Raw genomic sequence first — 20,836 nt, forward strand, 5'->3', positions numbered from 1 at the left:
ACCTTAGATCAAATGAGGCTCACGACTTTAAAGATTGTTCAGTCTAGTGAGGAATCCTACGCTTCCCCCTGTAGCCTGGAAAGCGTTTTGCTGTGCCCTTCGTCCTGGTCTATAAATGGAGATAATAATAAGTAGTGAATCTTGAGTGTGTGGGGCAGGGAGAGTGGCTTTAAAATACAGGAGCTGCTGTGCAGCGCTTCCTTCTGTAGCAGAAACGGTCACATCAGCACCAGATCTTTATTACCGAGGTAGAAGATAATTTTGGATTATTTAGTACAAAGTGAGGCTGAATGGTGGCTCTCAGCTGGATACGGTTTGTTTGAATACCTAGAGAAGTTTGTGCTCTGCAGAGTGGTTACAAAATACTTGAATACAAAGTTTCTTTTAATTGCAGGAAAGGGATCAGGGAGAACTACCTGGACACACTGCCCAGTGTTCAGTTAAAAATGAGGCATTGTAGCCGTGCAGACTGGAAGGAAATGCGTTACTGTTGCTTACAGCGGAGGAGAGGATGGCCAGACGTGTGTGGAGCTGCAAAGAAACATCAAAGGCTTCTGGGCCCCTGACTGCCCGGGGAATGATGACGGGAATAAAGCTACAGCAACCAGCTCTGAGCATTTTCTGGCTATTTGCTGCTCAGGGTTTGGTTGACGGCATCATATTCCCAGGCATCTCTATCTATTCACAGCAAACTGATTTGCTTCAGCAATGACCTTCAGGCTTTTCCTGGTGTCTGTGAAGTGCTCTGAAAAACACCGGTGCTGAATTCTCATGAGGGCAGCTGCCTGCAAAGGGCTTGGCTGAGAGAGGAGATGGACTGCTGTGTATTTGTTAGTAATGCTCCTGTTTTCGAGTCCCTGAGCTGATCCTTCAGGTGCGATGTCTTGTGTTTGTATCCCTTGGTGTGGTTTGAGTCCTCCTTTGCTTAGGAATCCTCATTATTTATTTTTTTAAGAATATAGTACAAAGTTTGGGTTCATTAAAATAAGTATTTAGGGCAGGAGAATTTAGTGGTAGAGAATGACATTTAGAATATGACGCATAAAAGATGAAAATATGAGAAGAAAAAATATCTAAGATTATGCCTAGATCTGCTGCTGTTTAGTGTCTGACCAGGCACTATTATCGTCTTAATCACCATTGAATTTGGTTTCTGTAAGTAACAGCCTCATTAGTGACCTATGTGATGCCAGTGCTGTGTGTTGCTGTGGTCGGCGAGTATCCCGGTGAAGCGCGAGCACAGGCGGGGCGCCCAGCGCCCGCAGGGCTGGGCAACGCTGGGGCGGAGCGAGTGCTGCAAATCAGAAAGTGGCGTTTCTCCCGAGTATGTCAGTAACCAGATGATGTGACTGAGCCACTGTGCTGCTGGAGGGATGGAGACTGCTCTAGAAACCAACAAAGGCGATCCAACTTTTTAAGAAATGCAACATTTTATTTCTTTTTAGAAAATAAATAAGTCAGAAATGTACAATACATAATTCCAGTATGATGTGAACACCACAGGGGAAGTATGGTCTCTTCTTGGGTGTCAGACCAGGCTTGGAAGGTCTCTCATACCTACTCGAGCTGTTTTGGTTGTTCGGTTGTCTTTATTTTTTTTTAATAGCAGCACTTCATACTGTGTTTGTCAATGCAGTTTCCAGGTGTAACTGTTCTCGTGTCCCAACCACTGCATGCTGTAGGTTGGCTGTGACTGAGCTCACTTTTTCAGAGAAGACAGAAACCCGAAGAACAAGCAGAGGGGTGAGTGGGGACTTTGGGGTCACTCTGCCGGGTGGCACTTACAGCTCTGGGGCAGCAGAGACACATTGCTCCAGACAGGAACATGTCATCTCCTCTAGTACTGTCTCAAATTAAGGGCAAAGGTTTTCATAACAAGAGGATGGAAGAAGCTCCTTTATCAGACCATAGTCTAACTGGTTTTTCTTCTATGTCCGGGTTTAAAGACACTTGACCCTCTGGGGATCTCTAAGGTAGCAGTAAAAGGGGCTTGAATGGGCAAATAAATACATGGAGGGTTTTGGCAGCATGGGGTTCTCTGGGCTGCAGGTGCTCAGACTTGCAGCAGTCACAGATCTGCTCAATTGCAGGTGGAGATTTGGGGGCCCCATACCCCCCATTTCTCTTCAGCAGTGTTGGGGGGGGTTGTTGTTTGGGTTTTTGTTGTTCCCTTGAACAATTTGGCAAATTTGACCCACAGTAATTTATCTCTAGGGTAAGCACTTGTAATGAAACAGTTGCAGTTCCCATTTTCTTTTGTGTCCCTAAGTGTATCTTCTCCTTTAATTACTTCTGGCATTTGCAGGTGTGTGACTGGAGAGGGTTGACTTTTTTGGGGGGGCGATGAGGGTCAGTTCCTCGCCCTCTGCTTGTGACATCTGGTGACCAGAAGTCCCAGTTTGCCAGGGTCCCCGTGACTGGTGCCAGTGTACTTTGGCAGGCTGAACTCCAGGTTTTGGGCTAACGTTGTGTCAGCCATGACACAAGGAAGGGCAGGACGTGGCTGCTCTATACTGAATTATTGCTATTTCCTGCTTTTTTAGGAGCCATAAGCAAGGTCTGTCTTAGAAGGTGCTAGGAAAAGAGTTGGACCGTGTGTTTCCAGTTCCTTCTTCCTGGATGAGCGAGCACTTGCTGTGTCAAAGCTGTTCAGTGCATGAGGTCAGAAAACAGGTGAGAGTACGTGTGGAGGCAGGGGACAGCAATGTAAGTTCTGTATTCACAAAATAAGGCTTTGCTGGCGTAGCAAGTGGAGGTGTAAAGATGGGGAAGAGGAGCTGACCCTTTTTCTGTTGCAAGACAAGGCCAGCATGCTGGAAACCTGCCCTGCAAGTGTCTTCTGCTTTAGGTTTTGTATAAGTGAAGACAGAGCAGCAAGTCTGCAGCAGGGCTGATAGAGGCCGAGGACCACTTGCTGTTCAAAGTCGCAGGGCTGGGCAATGTCTGCTGGTGTGGGCAGTGGAATGAGACTGATCTGTTATGTCACCAAGGGGGGGGACTGCTCTTGGTTACAGATGCACGTGCTTCCTGAAGAAAGGGGAAGGGACGAAGGCTTTGAGGTAAGATGTGTCTGTGTTCCTGCAAACAGCAGTAGCATGTGTTCCTCCCCACAAGGTCCTCAGGAACGTGGATATTTGGGGAGTGTGGTTTTCCCAGCAGCAAGGAACAGATTCTAGAGCTCACTGCTGAGCCCGCTGTTCTCATTAGATGGGATGGCAGCTTAGAAAAGCAGCTCCAGAGAACTGCTTGCTGCTACCTGAATGGATAATTCCATGTGGTTTCTTATGAGCCATATTCAGCTTTGTGTATGAGGAATCTTATGGGCAATATAACTGGCTGGTTCTTTATTTGTGCAACAAAATTATTTTCAAACTGTTTAGAGATTTTAACTATTGTCATCTAAGGCCATAATATGGAACTAATTTAGCTGTATGAGAAAAAGTGTTGGTGAAGCTCTAAAAATGTCAAACTGCTGTAGAAGAGAACTCTGCAAGTGTTTCTGTGGGAGCTGGAACAAATGATGAGGCTCTTACACTCATCATATGCCTTGTAATTGCCCAGGGAGCCTGCTCAAGGCTGGCAGGTCTCAGGGAGATGTGGATCCAGATCTGAGAACTTGCCTGAGGGCCTCTCAGAGTCAAAGGTAGAATCAGGAGTGAGAATCAGCCCCTGGGAATAAGGGGAGGTCAGAAAGAAAAGCTGTGATGCTGGTAATGCACATTTCCACAGAAGGAAATGCTGGTTTGTGTTGTGTGGATACCAATGTACTGAAAACTGTCCTCATCTGACTCTGGGGGGGTGGAACACACCAATTAAACAAGCCAGCACAGGTGGTGCAAGGCAGTGGTGTGGGGACAAAACGGGTCTGGGGTTCTGCCAAACTGACCTTTCCTCCTGGGAGCAGAGGCTGTGTCTGCGTTAGCAGGTAGTGTTGCCAGAAAAAATGGCACTTTAGAAAACAACAGTTTTTGCTGTTGCCATCCATGCTGCCCTGCATTTCGGGAGGTCTATTCTGGGATGGCTCTCAGCTGCCTGGAGCGCACTGGGGTGACTGGACAAGGTCTGGTAAATTCTGTTCGAAGCGATTGTGCTCTGATGTGAAGAGCTGTGTGTGACAAATGTATGTGACAGAACTTAATCTAAAAACTGAGGTCTGAATCCAGACTAAAACATGAATGTAGATGCTGCTGTGAATGCCAAGGCCGACTTGTCTTGAGGCGCAGGCTGTTGTGCTGCTCGAGCACCGAGGGCCGAGGCTGTGGAAGGAGAGCGCGCAGCCCTCTGAAGGGCGAGTCCATCAGCCCCCGGCTGCTGTCAAGGATAATAAAGTAGTAAATTCCTGAAGGACTGCAGGAGTTCCCCGGAGTGGAAAGGGACTGTAGTAGTTTGTCAAGCCGGTCTTTAACTTCACTCTCTACCTCCATAAACCTTCTTGAAGTGGAAATGCAAGGGAAGCATCTCTCAAAGTTTGCTTTCTTCAATCTCGACAGCTGTTTCGGCTCCTGGGGGCTCAGGCCTGGCTATCGTAAGCATTGATGCCTCTGCCACTGGCATCTTCCCTTCCAGTTGTTGTGCAGAGCCTTGTTCTCCCTCTGGAACGCTCTGAACTGCTTCCCCAGGTGTCTCCGGCTCTCCAGCACAGCCCGCTCGCACACAGTTCTTCACCATCTCCTGCACCGCTGCGTTCAGGCTCTGCAGTTTCTCCTCATACTCTGCCAGCGCCTCCTGCAGGAGCTGCAAACAGAGACCTCGCATCATTCTCCAAACAGCGACGTCAGGCCAAGAATGGGATAAAAACCAGCTCTGAGAGAGACCAGCACGGTGACACGTCAGCTCTGCACGTCTGCGGCCTCACCCCCCCGAGGAAGGACTTGTCTCCACCCCCACACGCCTCTGTGCTTGCCTGACAATGGCAGCGGGGACAGTCTGTGAACGATGTTGTGCTGATTTACACTATGTCTGATGGTGCTTTTGCATCACACTGTGCATGAGAGGGGTTGGATGGGGGTGTTCATTCCTCATTGTGCTCAGGAGGGGTGTCTGGGGTGTGTGGAGGGTGGTGCAGCGTTAATTACTGACCAATCCCCTCTGAGATTAGGGATTTACGGTACTGAGTAACAGCCCTGACCCTGAGCGCTGTCTGTGCTTTACCTGACTTTCCTTCTCCTTGATGGCTCTCAGATTCTCTGCCTGCTTCTCTTCCAGTTTCTGCTGATACCTGGCTGTCTTTTCTGTCACCTTCAAAGAGAACACATTGAAAAAACCCACATTTATGTTTATATAAACAAATGGTTTAGCCCTCCCGAGCCCAGGGGAGCAAGAGCCGGGGCTGGGCAGCCTCTCCGGCCCAGCTCCCAACTGGTCCTGCTGCCCCAGGATAATGGTGTCGAGTGGGAACCCCTGAGCTCCAGGTAAGGCCTGAGTGTGTGTGAACACAGACACAGAGACACAGACAGACACATGGACACAAACAGATATATGGACATAGACACACATGCAAAGACGCACACAGGTAGACAGAGATGTACACACGCACAGAGACACATGCACACAGACAGACAGACACCCATATAAGAACATACATGCACAAAGACACAGACCACAGACACATACACAGCCAGACATACAGACACACACAGACAAATAAACAGACACAGACAAACAGACACGCAGACGGAAACATGGACACACATAGACGGACAAAGGCACAGAGGGGACAGACATATGGACGAACGGAGACAAAGACAGATAAACGGACACACAGGTAAATGGACACAAAGACAGACAAAGGGACACACAGACATACTGACACATGCACAAATAGACACACAGACAGACAAATGGACACAGGACAGACATAGGGAGAGACAGACAAATGGACATAAGGACACACCTATGGATGCAAAGACAGAGGGACAAATGAACACACAAATAGACACAGAAAAAACAGACATAGACAGACAAATAGACACACAAACTGACACGGACACAGGACAGACATACGGACACAAAGACAGACACACAGACCGAGAGACAAATGGACATAGGACAGACGGACACAAAGACAGATGGACAAATGGACACACAGACATACAGACACACAGACAGACATATGGACACAAAGACAGACAGACACAGAAAGATACAAATGGACACACAGACAAACTGACACACCAATGGACACAGGACAGACACAAGGACAGGCAGGCAGATAAATGGACACCAAGACAGACATACTGACACATGCACAAGGGGACACACAGAGAAACAGACACACAAATGCACAAGGACAGACAGACACAAAGACAGACAAACACAGAAAAAGACACATGGACACACGGACAGACAAACTGACAGACTAATGGACACAGGACAGACATATGGACAGACAGACAAACGAATATACAGACAGATAAACGGACACAAAGACATACTGAAATATGCACAAGTGGGCACACAGACAAACAGACACAGGAAAGACAAATGGACACAGGACAAACAGACACAGAGAGAGACAGACACAAGGAGAGACAAACCAGACACATAGACATACGGACACAAGGACAGACAAACGGATAAAATGGACGCACAAATGGACACAGGACAAACATAAGGACAGACGTACGGACACAAAGACAGACAAAAGGACACACAAACCAACACACAGACATGCAGACAGACAAAAGGACACATAGACAGACATACGGACACACAGACAGCCATAGGGACAGATAGACAAACAAACACACAAATGGACACAGGACAGACAGACGGACACACAGACAAACGGACACAATGACAAATGGACACACAGATACAAGGACAAGATGACAGACAAACGGACGGAGGGACAGACAAATGGACACAGGACAGATATACGGACACAAGGACAGATAGACACACATAAAAGTGGACACACAGACACACAAACGGACACACGGACAGATATAAGGACAGACAGACAAAGGGACACAGGGACAGACGTACGGACACAAAGACAGACAGAGACAAACGGACACACAGACAAACGGACAGAAGGACAGACACACGGACAAAACGGACAGACAAACGGACACAAAGACATACGGGCACGCGGAAAGACAAACGGACAGAAGGACAGACACACAGAGAAAACGGACACACAGATGGGCAAATAGACACATGGACAGACAAACTGATACGAGGACAGACATATGGACACAAGGACAGACAAAGGGACACGAGGACAGACATGCAGACACGAGGACAGACATGCGGACACGAGGACACACAGACAAATGGACACAGGAAAGACATACGGACACAAGGAGACACAAACGGACACGAGGACAGACACGGACAAAACAGACAGACAAACGGACACAAGGACAGACATACTGACACAAGGACAGACAGACGGACACACAGAGAGACATTCGGACACAAAGACAGACAAACAGACACGAGGACAGACATACGGACACAAGGACAGACAAATGGATACAAGGAAAGACAAACGGACATACGGACAGACATACGGACACAAGGACAGACAAACGGATACAAGGAAAGACAAACGGACACGGGGACAGACAGACACACGGACACAAAAAACGAAAACAATGACAGACAAATGGACACGAGGACAGACACGACAAAACGGACAGACAAACGGACACAGGGACAGACATACGGACACAAGGACAGACTAACAGACATGAGGACAGACATACGGACACGAAGACAGACAAACAGACACGAGGACAGACACACGGACACAAGGACAGACAGACAAAGGGACACAGGACAGACAAAATGGACAGACAGACAAACTGACATGGAGACAGACATACGGACAGACAGATACACATACGGACACAAGGACAGACAAACGGTCACGAGGACAGACAAATGGACACGAGGACAGACACACGGACACAAGGACAGACACACGGACAGACAAACGGAAACAAGGACAGACAGACACACAGACAAACGGACACAAGGACAGACATATGGACGGACACAAGGACAGACAGACAAAATGGATAGACAGACAAACAGACACACAGACAAACGGACACGAGGACAGACAAACGGACACGAGGACAGACACACAGACAAACAGACACAAGGACAGACATACGGACACAGGGACAGAGAAACGGATACAAGGAAAGAGAAACGGACACACGTACAGACAAACGGACATGGGGACAGACAGACACACAGACAGAAAAAAAGGAAACAATGACAGACAAATGGACACAAGGACAGACATATGGACACAAGGACAGAGACACGACAAAACGGACAGACAAACGGAGACACGGACAGACATACGGATACAAGGACAGACAAATGGACACACAGACAAACGGACACAAGGACAGACATACGGACACGAAGACAGACTAACAGACACGAGGACAGACATATGGACACACGGACAGACAAACAGACATGAGGACAGACATATGGACACAAGGACAGAGAGACACACAGACAGACAAACGGACACAGGACAGACAAAATGGACAGACAGACAAACTGACACGGAGACAGACATACGGACAGACAGATACACATACGGACACAAGGACAGACAAACGGACACGAGGACAGACATGCGGACACACGGACAGACAAACGGAAACGAGGACAGACAAACGGACACCAGGACAAACGGACACAAGGACAGACATACGGACACAAGGACAGGCAAACGGACACACCTACAGACAAATGGACACGAGGACAGACAAACGGACACGAGGACAGACATACGGACACAAAGACAGACAAACGGACATGAGGACAGACAAACGGACACGAAGACAGACAGACACAAACACACACAGACAAACTGACACGAGGACAGACAAACGGACGCGAAGACAGACAGACACACACACACACAGACAAACGGACACGAGCGCAGACAGACAGACACACATACAGACAAACGGACATGAGGACAGACAGACAGCCAGAAAAACGGAAACGACAGACAAACGGACACGAGGACAGACATATGGACACATGGACAGACAACCGGGCACACAGACAGACATACGGACACGAGGACAGACAAACGGACACAAAGACAGACAAACGGACACACGGACAGACAAACGGACACGAGGACAGACAAACGGATACGAGGACAGACAGACACACAGACAGACAAACGGACCCGAGGACAGAAATACGGACACAAGGACAGACAAACAGACACGAGGAAAGACATATTGACACGCAGACAAACGGACACGAGGACAGACAAACGGACACAAGGACAGACAAACAGACGCAAGGAGAGACAAACGACACGAGGACAGACAGACAGACAAACGGACACGAGGACAGACAAACGGACGGACAGACAGACACACAGACAAAATGGACAGCCAGAGAAACGGACACGAGGACAGACAAACGGACACGAGGACAGACAAACGGACACAAGGAGAGACAAACGGACACGAGGACAGACAAATGGACACGAGGACAGACATATGGACACGAGGACAGACATATGGACACAAGGACAGACAAACGGACACACGGACAGAAAAACGGACACGAGGACAGACAAACGGACACGAAGACAGACACACTGACACACACACAGACAGACAAACGGACACGAGGACAGACATACGGACACAAAGATAGAAAAGCAGACACACGGAGAGACAAACGGACGCGAAGACAGACAGACACACAGACAAACTGACACGAGGACAGACAAACGGACACGAGCGCGGACAGACAGACACACAGCCAGAAAAAGGGACACGAGGACAGACATACGGACACAAGGACAGACAAATGGACACGAGGACAGACAAACGGACACACGGACAGACATACGGACACGAGGACAGACAAACGGACACAAAGACAGACAAACGGACACATGGACAGACAAACGGACGCGAAGACAGACAGACACACACACACACAGACAAACTGACACGAGGACAGACAAATGGACACGAGCGCAGACAGACAGACACACATACAGACAAACGGACATGAGGACACACAGACAGCCAGAAAAACGGAAACGACAGACAAACGGACACGAGGACAGACATATGGACACACGGACAGACAAACGGGCACACAGACAGACATACGGACACAAGGACAGACATACAGACACAAAGACAGACAAACGGACACACGGACAGACAAACGGACACGAGGACAGACAAACGGACACGAGGACAGACAGACACACAGACAGACAAACGGACCCGAGGACAGAAATACGGACACAAGGACAGACAAACAGACGCAAGGAGAGACAAACGGACAAGAGGACAGACAAACGGACGGACAGACAGACACACAGACAAAATGGATAAGACAGACAAACGGACACGAGGACAGACAAACGGACACAAGGACACACAGACAAACGGACACGAGGACAGACATACGGACACAAGGACAGACAAACGGACACACGGACAGAAAAACGGACATGAGGACAGACAAACGGACACGAGGACAGACATACGGACACACGGACAGACAAACAGACATGAGGACAGACATACGGACACAAGGACAGACAGACACACAGACAAACGGACACAGGACAGACAAAATGGGCAGACAGACAAACTGACACGGAGACAGACATACGGACAGACAGATACACATACGGACACAAGGACAGAGAAGTGGACACGAGGACAGACAAACGGACACACGGACAGAAAAACGGACATGAGGACAGACAAACGGACACGAGGAGAGACATACGGAGACACGGACAGACAAACGGACACGAGGACAGACAGACACACAGACAAACGGACACGAGGACAGACATACAGACACAAGGACAGACAAACGGACACACCTACAGACAACTGGACACGAGGACAGACAAACGGACACACAGACAAACGGACACGAGGACAGACAGACGGACACAAGGACAGACAAACGGACACACAGACAGACATACAGACACGAAGACAGACAAACAGAGACGACGGCAGACATACGGACACAAGGACAGACAGACACACAGATAGACAAACGGACAGAGGACAGACAAACGGACACGAGGACAGACAAACGGACACGAGGACAGACAAAATAGACAGACAGACAAACTGAACACGGAGACAGACATACGGACAGACAGATACACATACGGACACAAGGACAGACACATGGACACAAAGACAGACAAACGGACGGACACATGGACAGACAGACACACAGACAAAATGGATAGACAGACAAACGGACACAAGGACAGACAGACAAACGGACACAAGGACAGACATACGGACACAAGGACAGACAAACGGACACACGGACAGACAAACGGACACGAGGACAGACAGACAGACACACAGCCAGAAAAACGGATACGAGGACAGACATACGGACACAAGGACAGACAAACGGACACGAGGACAGACAAACGGATGCGAAGACAGACAGACACACACACACACAGACAAACTGACACGAGGACAGACAAACGGACACGAGCACAGACAGACAGACACACATACAGACAAACGGACATGAGGACAGACAGACAGCCAGAAAAACGGAAACGACAGACAAACGGACACGAGGACAGACATATGGACACACGGACAGACAAACGGGCACACAGACAGACATACGGACACGAGGACAGACAAACGGACACGAGGACAGACAAACGGACACGAGGACAGAAATACGGACACAAGGACAGACAAACAGACACGAGGAAAGACATATTGACACGCAGACAAACGGACACAAGGACAGACAAACAGACACAAGGACAGAAAAACAGACGCAAGGAGAGACAAACGGACACGAGGACAGACAGACAAACGGACACGAGGACAGACAAACGGACAGACAGACAGACACACAGACAAAATGGATAGACAGACAAACGGACATGAGGACAGACAAACGGACACGAGGACAGACAGACACACAGACAGACAAACGGACACAAGGACAGACACACGGACACAAAGAGAGACAAACGGACAGACAAACGGACACGAGGACAGACAAACGGACACGAGGACAGACATACGGAGACACGGACAGACAAACGGACACGAGGACAGACAGACAGACACACAGACAAAGGGACACGAGGACAGACAAACGGACACACAGACAAACGGACACGAGAACAGACAGACAGACAAACGGACACGAGGACAGACAAATGGACGGACAGACAGACACACAGACAAAATGGATAGACAGACAAACGGACACGAGGACAGACAGACACACAGACAGACAAACGGACACAAGGACAGACACACGGACACAAAGAGAGACAAACGGACAGACAAACGGACACGAGGACAGACAAACGGACACACGGACAGACAAACGGACACACGGACAGAAAAACGGACACGAGGACAGACAAACGGACACGAGGACAGACATACGGAGACACGGACAGACAAACGGACACGAGGACAGACATACGGACACAAGGACAGACAAACGGACACACAGACAAACGGACACGAGAACAGACAAACGGACACAAGGACAGACAGACGGACACAAGGACAGACATACAGACACAAAGACAGACAAACAGACACGACGGCAGACATACGGACACAAGGACAGACAGACACACAGATAGACAAACGGACAGAGGACAGACAAACGGACACGAGGACAGACAAAATAGACAGACAGACAAACTGACACGGAGACAGACAGGGACAGACAGATACACATACGGACACAAGGACAGACAAACGGTCACGAGGACAGAAACGGACACAAGGACAGACAAACGGACACAAGGACAGACACATGGACACAAAGACAGACAAACGGACGGACACATGGACAGACAGACACACAGACAAAATGGACAGACAGACACACAGACAGACAAACGGACACAAGGACAGACATACGGACACAAGGACAGACAAACGGACACACGGACAGAAAAACTGACACGAGGACAGACAAACGGACACGAGGACAGACAGACAGACACACAGCCAGAAAAACGGACACAAGGACAGACATATGGACGGACACAAGGACAGACAGACAAAATGGATAGACAGACAAACAGACACACAGACAAACGGACACGAGGACAGACAAACGGACACGAGGACAGACACACAGACAAACAGACACAAGGACAGACATACGGACACAGGGACAGAGAAACGGATACAAGGAAAGAGAAACGGACACACGTACAGACAAACGGACATGGGGACAGACAGACACACAGACAGAAAAAAAGGAAACAATGACAGACAAATGGACACAAGGACAGACATATGGACACAAGGACAGAGACACGACAAAACGGACAGACAAACGGAGACACGGACAGACATACGGATACAAGGACAGACAAATGGACACACAGACAAACGGACACAAGGACAGACATACGGACACGAAGACAGACTAACAGACACGAGGACAGACATATGGACACACGGACAGACAAACAGACATGAGGACAGACATATGGACACAAGGACAGAGAGACACACAGACAGACAAACGGACACAGGACAGACAAAATGGACAGACAGACAAACTGACACGGAGACAGACATACGGACAGACAGATACACATACGGACACAAGGACAGACAAACGGACACGAGGACAGACAAATGGACACGAGGACAGACATGCGGACACACGGACAGACAAACGGAAACGAGGACAGACAAACGGACACCAGGACAAACGGACACAAGGACAGACATACGGACACAAGGACAGGCAAACGGACACACCTACAGACAAATGGACACGAGGACAGACAAACGGACACGAGGACAGACATACGGACACAAAGACAGACAAACGGACATGAGGACAGACAAACGGACACGAAGACAGACAGACACAAACACACACAGACAAACTGACACGAGGACAGACAAACGGACGCGAAGACAGACAGACACACACACACACAGACAAACGGACACGAGCGCAGACAGACAGACACACATACAGACAAACGGACATGAGGACAGACAGACAGCCAGAAAAACGGAAACGACAGACAAACGGACACGAGGACAGACATATGGACACATGGACAGACAACCGGGCACACAGACAGACATACGGACACGAGGACAGACAAACGGACACAAAGACAGACAAACGGACACACGGACAGACAAACGGACACGAGGACAGACAAACGGATACGAGGACAGACAGACACACAGACAGACAAACGGACCCGAGGACAGAAATACGGACACAAGGACAGACAAACAGACACGAGGAAAGACATATTGACACGCAGACAAACGGACACGAGGACAGACAAACGGACACAAGGACAGACAAACAGACGCAAGGAGAGACAAACGACACGAGGACAGACAGACAGACAAACGGACACGAGGACAGACAAACGGACGGACAGACAGACACACAGACAAAATGGACAGCCAGAGAAACGGACACGAGGACAGACAAACGGACACGAGGACAGACAAACGGACACAAGGAGAGACAAACGGACACGAGGACAGACAAATGGACACGAGGACAGACATATGGACACGAGGACAGACATATGGACACAAGGACAGACAAACGGACACACGGACAGAAAAACGGACACGAGGACAGACAAACGGACACGAAGACAGACACACTGACACACACACAGACAGACAAACGGACACGAGGACAGACATACGGACACAAAGATAGAAAAGCAGACACACGGAGAGACAAACGGACGCGAAGACAGACAGACACACAGACAAACTGACACGAGGACAGACAAACGGACACGAGCGCGGACAGACAGACACACAGCCAGAAAAAGGGACACGAGGACAGACATACGGACACAAGGACAGACAAATGGACACGAGGACAGACAAACGGACACACGGACAGACATACGGACACGAGGACAGACAAACGGACACAAAGACAGACAAACGGACACATGGACAGACAAACGGACGCGAAGACAGACAGACACACACACACACAGACAAACTGACACGAGGACAGACAAATGGACACGAGCGCAGACAGACAGACACACATACAGACAAACGGACATGAGGACACACAGACAGCCAGAAAAACGGAAACGACAGACAAACGGACACGAGGACAGACATATGGACACACGGACAGACAAACGGGCACACAGACAGACATACGGACACAAGGACAGACATACAGACACAAAGACAGACAAACGGACACACGGACAGACAAACGGACACGAGGACAGACAAACGGACACGAGGACAGACAGACACACAGACAGACAAACGGACCCGAGGACAGAAATACGGACACAAGGACAGACAAACAGACGCAAGGAGAGACAAACGGACAAGAGGACAGACAAACGGACGGACAGACAGACACACAGACAAAATGGATAAGACAGACAAACGGACACGAGGACAGACAAACGGACACAAGGACACACAGACAAACGGACACGAGGACAGACATACGGACACAAGGACAGACAAACGGACACACGGACAGAAAAACGGACATGAGGACAGACAAACGGACACGAGGACAGACATACGGACACACGGACAGACAAACAGACATGAGGACAGACATACGGACACAAGGACAGACAGACACACAGACAAACGGACACAGGACAGACAAAATGGGCAGACAGACAAACTGACACGGAGACAGACATACGGACAGACAGATACACATACGGACACAAGGACAGAGAAGTGGACACGAGGACAGACAAACGGACACACGGACAGAAAAACGGACATGAGGACAGACAAACGGACACGAGGAGAGACATACGGAGACACGGACAGACAAACGGACACGAGGACAGACAGACACACAGACAAACGGACACGAGGACAGACATACAGACACAAGGACAGACAAACGGACACACCTACAGACAACTGGACACGAGGACAGACAAACGGACACACAGACAAACGGACACGAGGACAGACAGACGGACACAAGGACAGACAAACGGACACACAGACAGACATACAGACACGAAGACAGACAAACAGAGACGACGGCAGACATACGGACACAAGGACAGACAGACACACAGATAGACAAACGGACAGAGGACAGACAAACGGACACGAGGACAGACAAACGGACACGAGGACAGACAAAATAGACAGACAGACAAACTGAACACGGAGACAGACATACGGACAGACAGATACACATACGGACACAAGGACAGACACATGGACACAAAGACAGACAAACGGACGGACACATGGACAGACAGACACACAGACAAAATGGATAGACAGACAAACGGACACAAGGACAGACAGACAAACGGACACAAGGACAGACATACGGACACAAGGACAGACAAACGGACACACGGACAGACAAACGGACACGAGGACAGACAGACAGACACACAGCCAGAAAAACGGATACGAGGACAGACATACGGACACAAGGACAGACAAACGGACACGAGGACAGACAAACGGATGCGAAGACAGACAGACACACACACACACAGACAAACTGACACGAGGACAGACAAACGGACACGAGCACAGACAGACAGACACACATACAGACAAACGGACATGAGGACAGACAGACAGCCAGAAAAACGGAAACGACAGACAAACGGACACGAGGACAGACATATGGACACACGGACAGACAAACGGGCACACAGACAGACATACGGACACGAGGACAGACAAACGGACACGAGGACAGACAAACGGACACGAGGACAGAAATACGGACACAAGGACAGACAAACAGACACGAGGAAAGACATATTGACACGCAGACAAACGGACACAAGGACAGACAAACAGACACAAGGACAGAAAAACAGACGCAAGGAGAGACAAACGGACACGAGGACAGACAGACAAACGGACACGAGGACAGACAAACGGACAGACAGACAGACACACAGACAAAATGGATAGACAGACAAACGGACATGAGGACAGACAAACGGACACGAGGACAGACAGACACACAGACAGACAAACGGACACAAGGACAGACACACGGACACAAAGAGAGACAAACGGACAGACAAACGGACACGAGGACAGACAAACGGACACGAGGACAGACATACGGAGACACGGACAGACAAACGGACACGAGGACAGACAGACAGACACACAGACAAAGGGACACGAGGACAGACAAACGGACACACAGACAAACGGACACGAGAACAGACAGACAGACAAACGGACACGAGGACAGACAAATGGACGGACAGACAGACACACAGACAAAATGGATAGACAGACAAACGGACACGAGGACAGACAGACACACAGACAGACAAACGGACACAAGGACAGACACACGGACACAAAGAGAGACAAACGGACAGACAAACGGACACGAGGACAGACAAACGGACACACGGACAGACAAACGGACACACGGACAGAAAAACGGACACGAGGACAGACAAACGGACACGAGGACAGACATACGGAGACACGGACAGACAAACGGACACGAGGACAGACATACGGACACAAGGACAGACAAACGGACACACAGACAAACGGACACGAGAACAGACAAACGGACACAAGGACAGACAGACGGACACAAGGACAGACATACAGACACAAAGACAGACAAACAGACACGACGGCAGACATACGGACACAAGGACAGACAGACACACAGATAGACAAACGGACAGAGGACAGACAAACGGACACGAGGACAGACAAAATAGACAGACAGACAAACTGACACGGAGACAGACAGGGACAGACAGATACACATACGGACACAAGGACAGACAAACGGTCACGAGGACAGAAACGGACACAAGGACAGACAAACGGACACAAGGACAGACACATGGACACAAAGACAGACAAACGGACGGACACATGGACAGACAGACACACAGACAAAATGGACAGACAGACACACAGACAGACAAACGGACACAAGGACAGACATACGGACACAAGGACAGACAAACGGACACACGGACAGAAAAACTGACACGAGGACAGACAAACGGACACGAGGACAGACAGACAGACACACAGCCAGAAAAACGGACACAAGGACAGACATATGGACGGACACAAGGACAGACAGACAAAATGGATAGACAGACAAACAGACACACAGACAAACGGACACGAGGACAGACAAACGGACACGAGGACAGACACACAGACAAACAGACACAAGGACAGACATACGGACACAGGGACAGAGAAACGGATACAAGGAAAGAGAAACGGACACACGTACAGACAAACGGACATGGGGACAGACAGACACACAGACAGAAAAAAAGGAAACAATGACAGACAAATGGACACAAGGACAGACATATGGACACAAGGACAGAGACACGACAAAACGGACAGACAAACGGAGACACGGACAGACATACGGATACAAGGACAGACAAATGGACACACAGACAAACGGACACAAGGACAGACATACGGACACGAAGACAGACTAACAGACACGAGGACAGACATATGGACACACGGACAGACAAACAGACATGAGGACAGACATATGGACACAAGGACAGAGAGACACACAGACAGACAAACGGACACAGGACAGACAAAATGGACAGACAGACAAACTGACACGGAGACAGACATACGGACAGACAGATACACATACGGACACAAGGACAGACAAACGGACACGAGGACAGACAAATGGACACGAGGACAGACATGCGGACACACGGACAGACAAACGGAAACGAGGACAGACAAACGGACACCAGGACAAACGGACACAAGGACAGACATACGGACACAAGGACAGGCAAACGGACACACCTACAGACAAATGGACACGAGGACAGACAAACGGACACGAGGACAGACATACGGACACAAAGACAGACAAACGGACATGAGGACAGACAAACGGACACGAAGACAGACAGACACAAACACACACAGACAAACTGACACGAGGACAGACAAACGGACGCGAAGACAGACAGACACACACACACACAGACAAACTGACACGAGGACAGACAAACGGACACGAGCGCAGACAGACAGACACACATACAGACAAACGGACATGAGGACAGACAGACAGCCAGAAAAACGGAAACGACAGACAAACGGACACGAGGACAGACATATGGACACATGGACTGACAACTGGGCACACAGACAGACATACGGACACGAGGACAGACAAACGGACATAAAGACAGACAAACGGACACACGGACAGACAAACGGACACGAGGACAGACAAACGGATACGAGGACAGACAGACACACAGACAGACAAACGGACCCGAGGACAGAAATACGGACACAAGGACAGACAAACAGACACGAGGAAAGACATATTGACACGCAGACAAACGGACACGAGGACAGACAAACGGACACAAGGACAGACAAACAGACGCAAGGAGAGACAAACGACACGAGGACAGACAGACAGACAAACGGACACGAGGACAGACAAACGGACGGACAGACAGACACACAGACAAAATGGACAGCCAGAGAAACGGACACGAGGACAGACAAACGGACACGAGGACAGACAAACGGACACAAGGAGAGACAAACGGACACGAGGACAGACAAATGGACACGAGGACAGACATATGGACACGAGGACAGACATATGGACACAAGGACAGACAAACGGACACACGGACAGAAAAACGGACACGAGGACAGACAAACGGACACGAAGACAGACACACTGACACACACACAGACAGACAAACGGACACGAGGACAGACATACGGACACAAAGATAGAAAAGCAGACACACGGAGAGACAAACGGACGCGAAGACAGACAGACACACAGACAAACTGACACGAGGACAGACAAACGGACACGAGCGCGGACAGACAGACACACAGCCAGAAAAAGGGACACGAGGACAGACATACGGACACAAGGACAGACAAACGGACACAAGGACAGACATACGGACACGAAGACAGACAAACAGACACGAGGACAGACATACGGACACACGGACAGACAAACAGACATGAGGACAGACATACGGACACAAGGACAGACAGACACACAGACAGACGGACACAGGACAGACAAAATGGGCAGACAGACAAACTGACACGGAGACAGACATACGGACAGACAGATACACATACGGACACAAGGACAGACAAACGGTCACGAGGACAGACACATGGACACAAAGACAGACAAACGGACGGACACATGGACAGACAGACACACAGACAGACAAACGGACACAAGGACACACATACGGACACAAGGACAGACAAACGGACACACGGACAGAAAAACAGACACGAGGACAGACAAACGGACACGAGGACAGACAGACAGACACACAGCCAGAAAAACGGATACGAGGACAGACATACGGACACAAGGACAGACAAATGGACACGAGGACAGACAAACGGACACACGGACAGACATACGGACACGAGGACAGACAAACGGACACAAAGACAGACAAACGGACACATGGACAGACAAACGGACGCGAAGACAGACAGACACACACACACACAGACAAACTGACACGAGGACAGACAAATGGACACGAGCGCAGACAGACAGACACACATACAGACAAACGGACATGAGGACACACAGACAGCCAGAAAAACGGAAACGACAGACAAACGGACACGAGGACAGACATATGGACACACGGACAGACAAACGGGCACACAGACAGACATACGGACACGAGGACAGACATACAGACACAAAGACAGACAAACGGACACACGGACAGACAAACGGACACGAGGACAGACAGACACACAGACAGACAAAC

At 49.5% G+C, this 20,836-nt stretch overlaps 1 protein-coding gene across 1 annotated transcript in view; it reads right to left on the minus strand.

The window, feature by feature from the left end:
• Positions 1-1,411: 1,411 nt before the first annotated feature.
• PLCB2 (phospholipase C beta 2) overlaps positions 1,412-20,836 on the minus strand; it is an 87,970-nt gene continuing 68,545 nt past the window's right edge. Inside the window, exons 32-33 of the mRNA XM_082057473.1 lie at positions 5,152-5,238; positions 1,412-4,734 (exon numbers count right to left, since the gene is read on the minus strand). Of these exons, the coding sequence (XP_081913599.1) occupies positions 4,462-4,734; positions 5,152-5,238 (360 nt within the window). The 3' untranslated portion in view covers positions 1,412-4,461. The remainder of the gene's footprint in view (positions 4,735-5,151; positions 5,239-20,836) is intronic.

This window comes from Streptopelia decaocto (assembly GCF_964273445.1).
Source record: "Streptopelia decaocto genome assembly, chromosome: 7".
NCBI classification, from domain to species: domain Eukaryota; kingdom Metazoa; phylum Chordata; class Aves; order Columbiformes; family Columbidae; genus Streptopelia; species Streptopelia decaocto.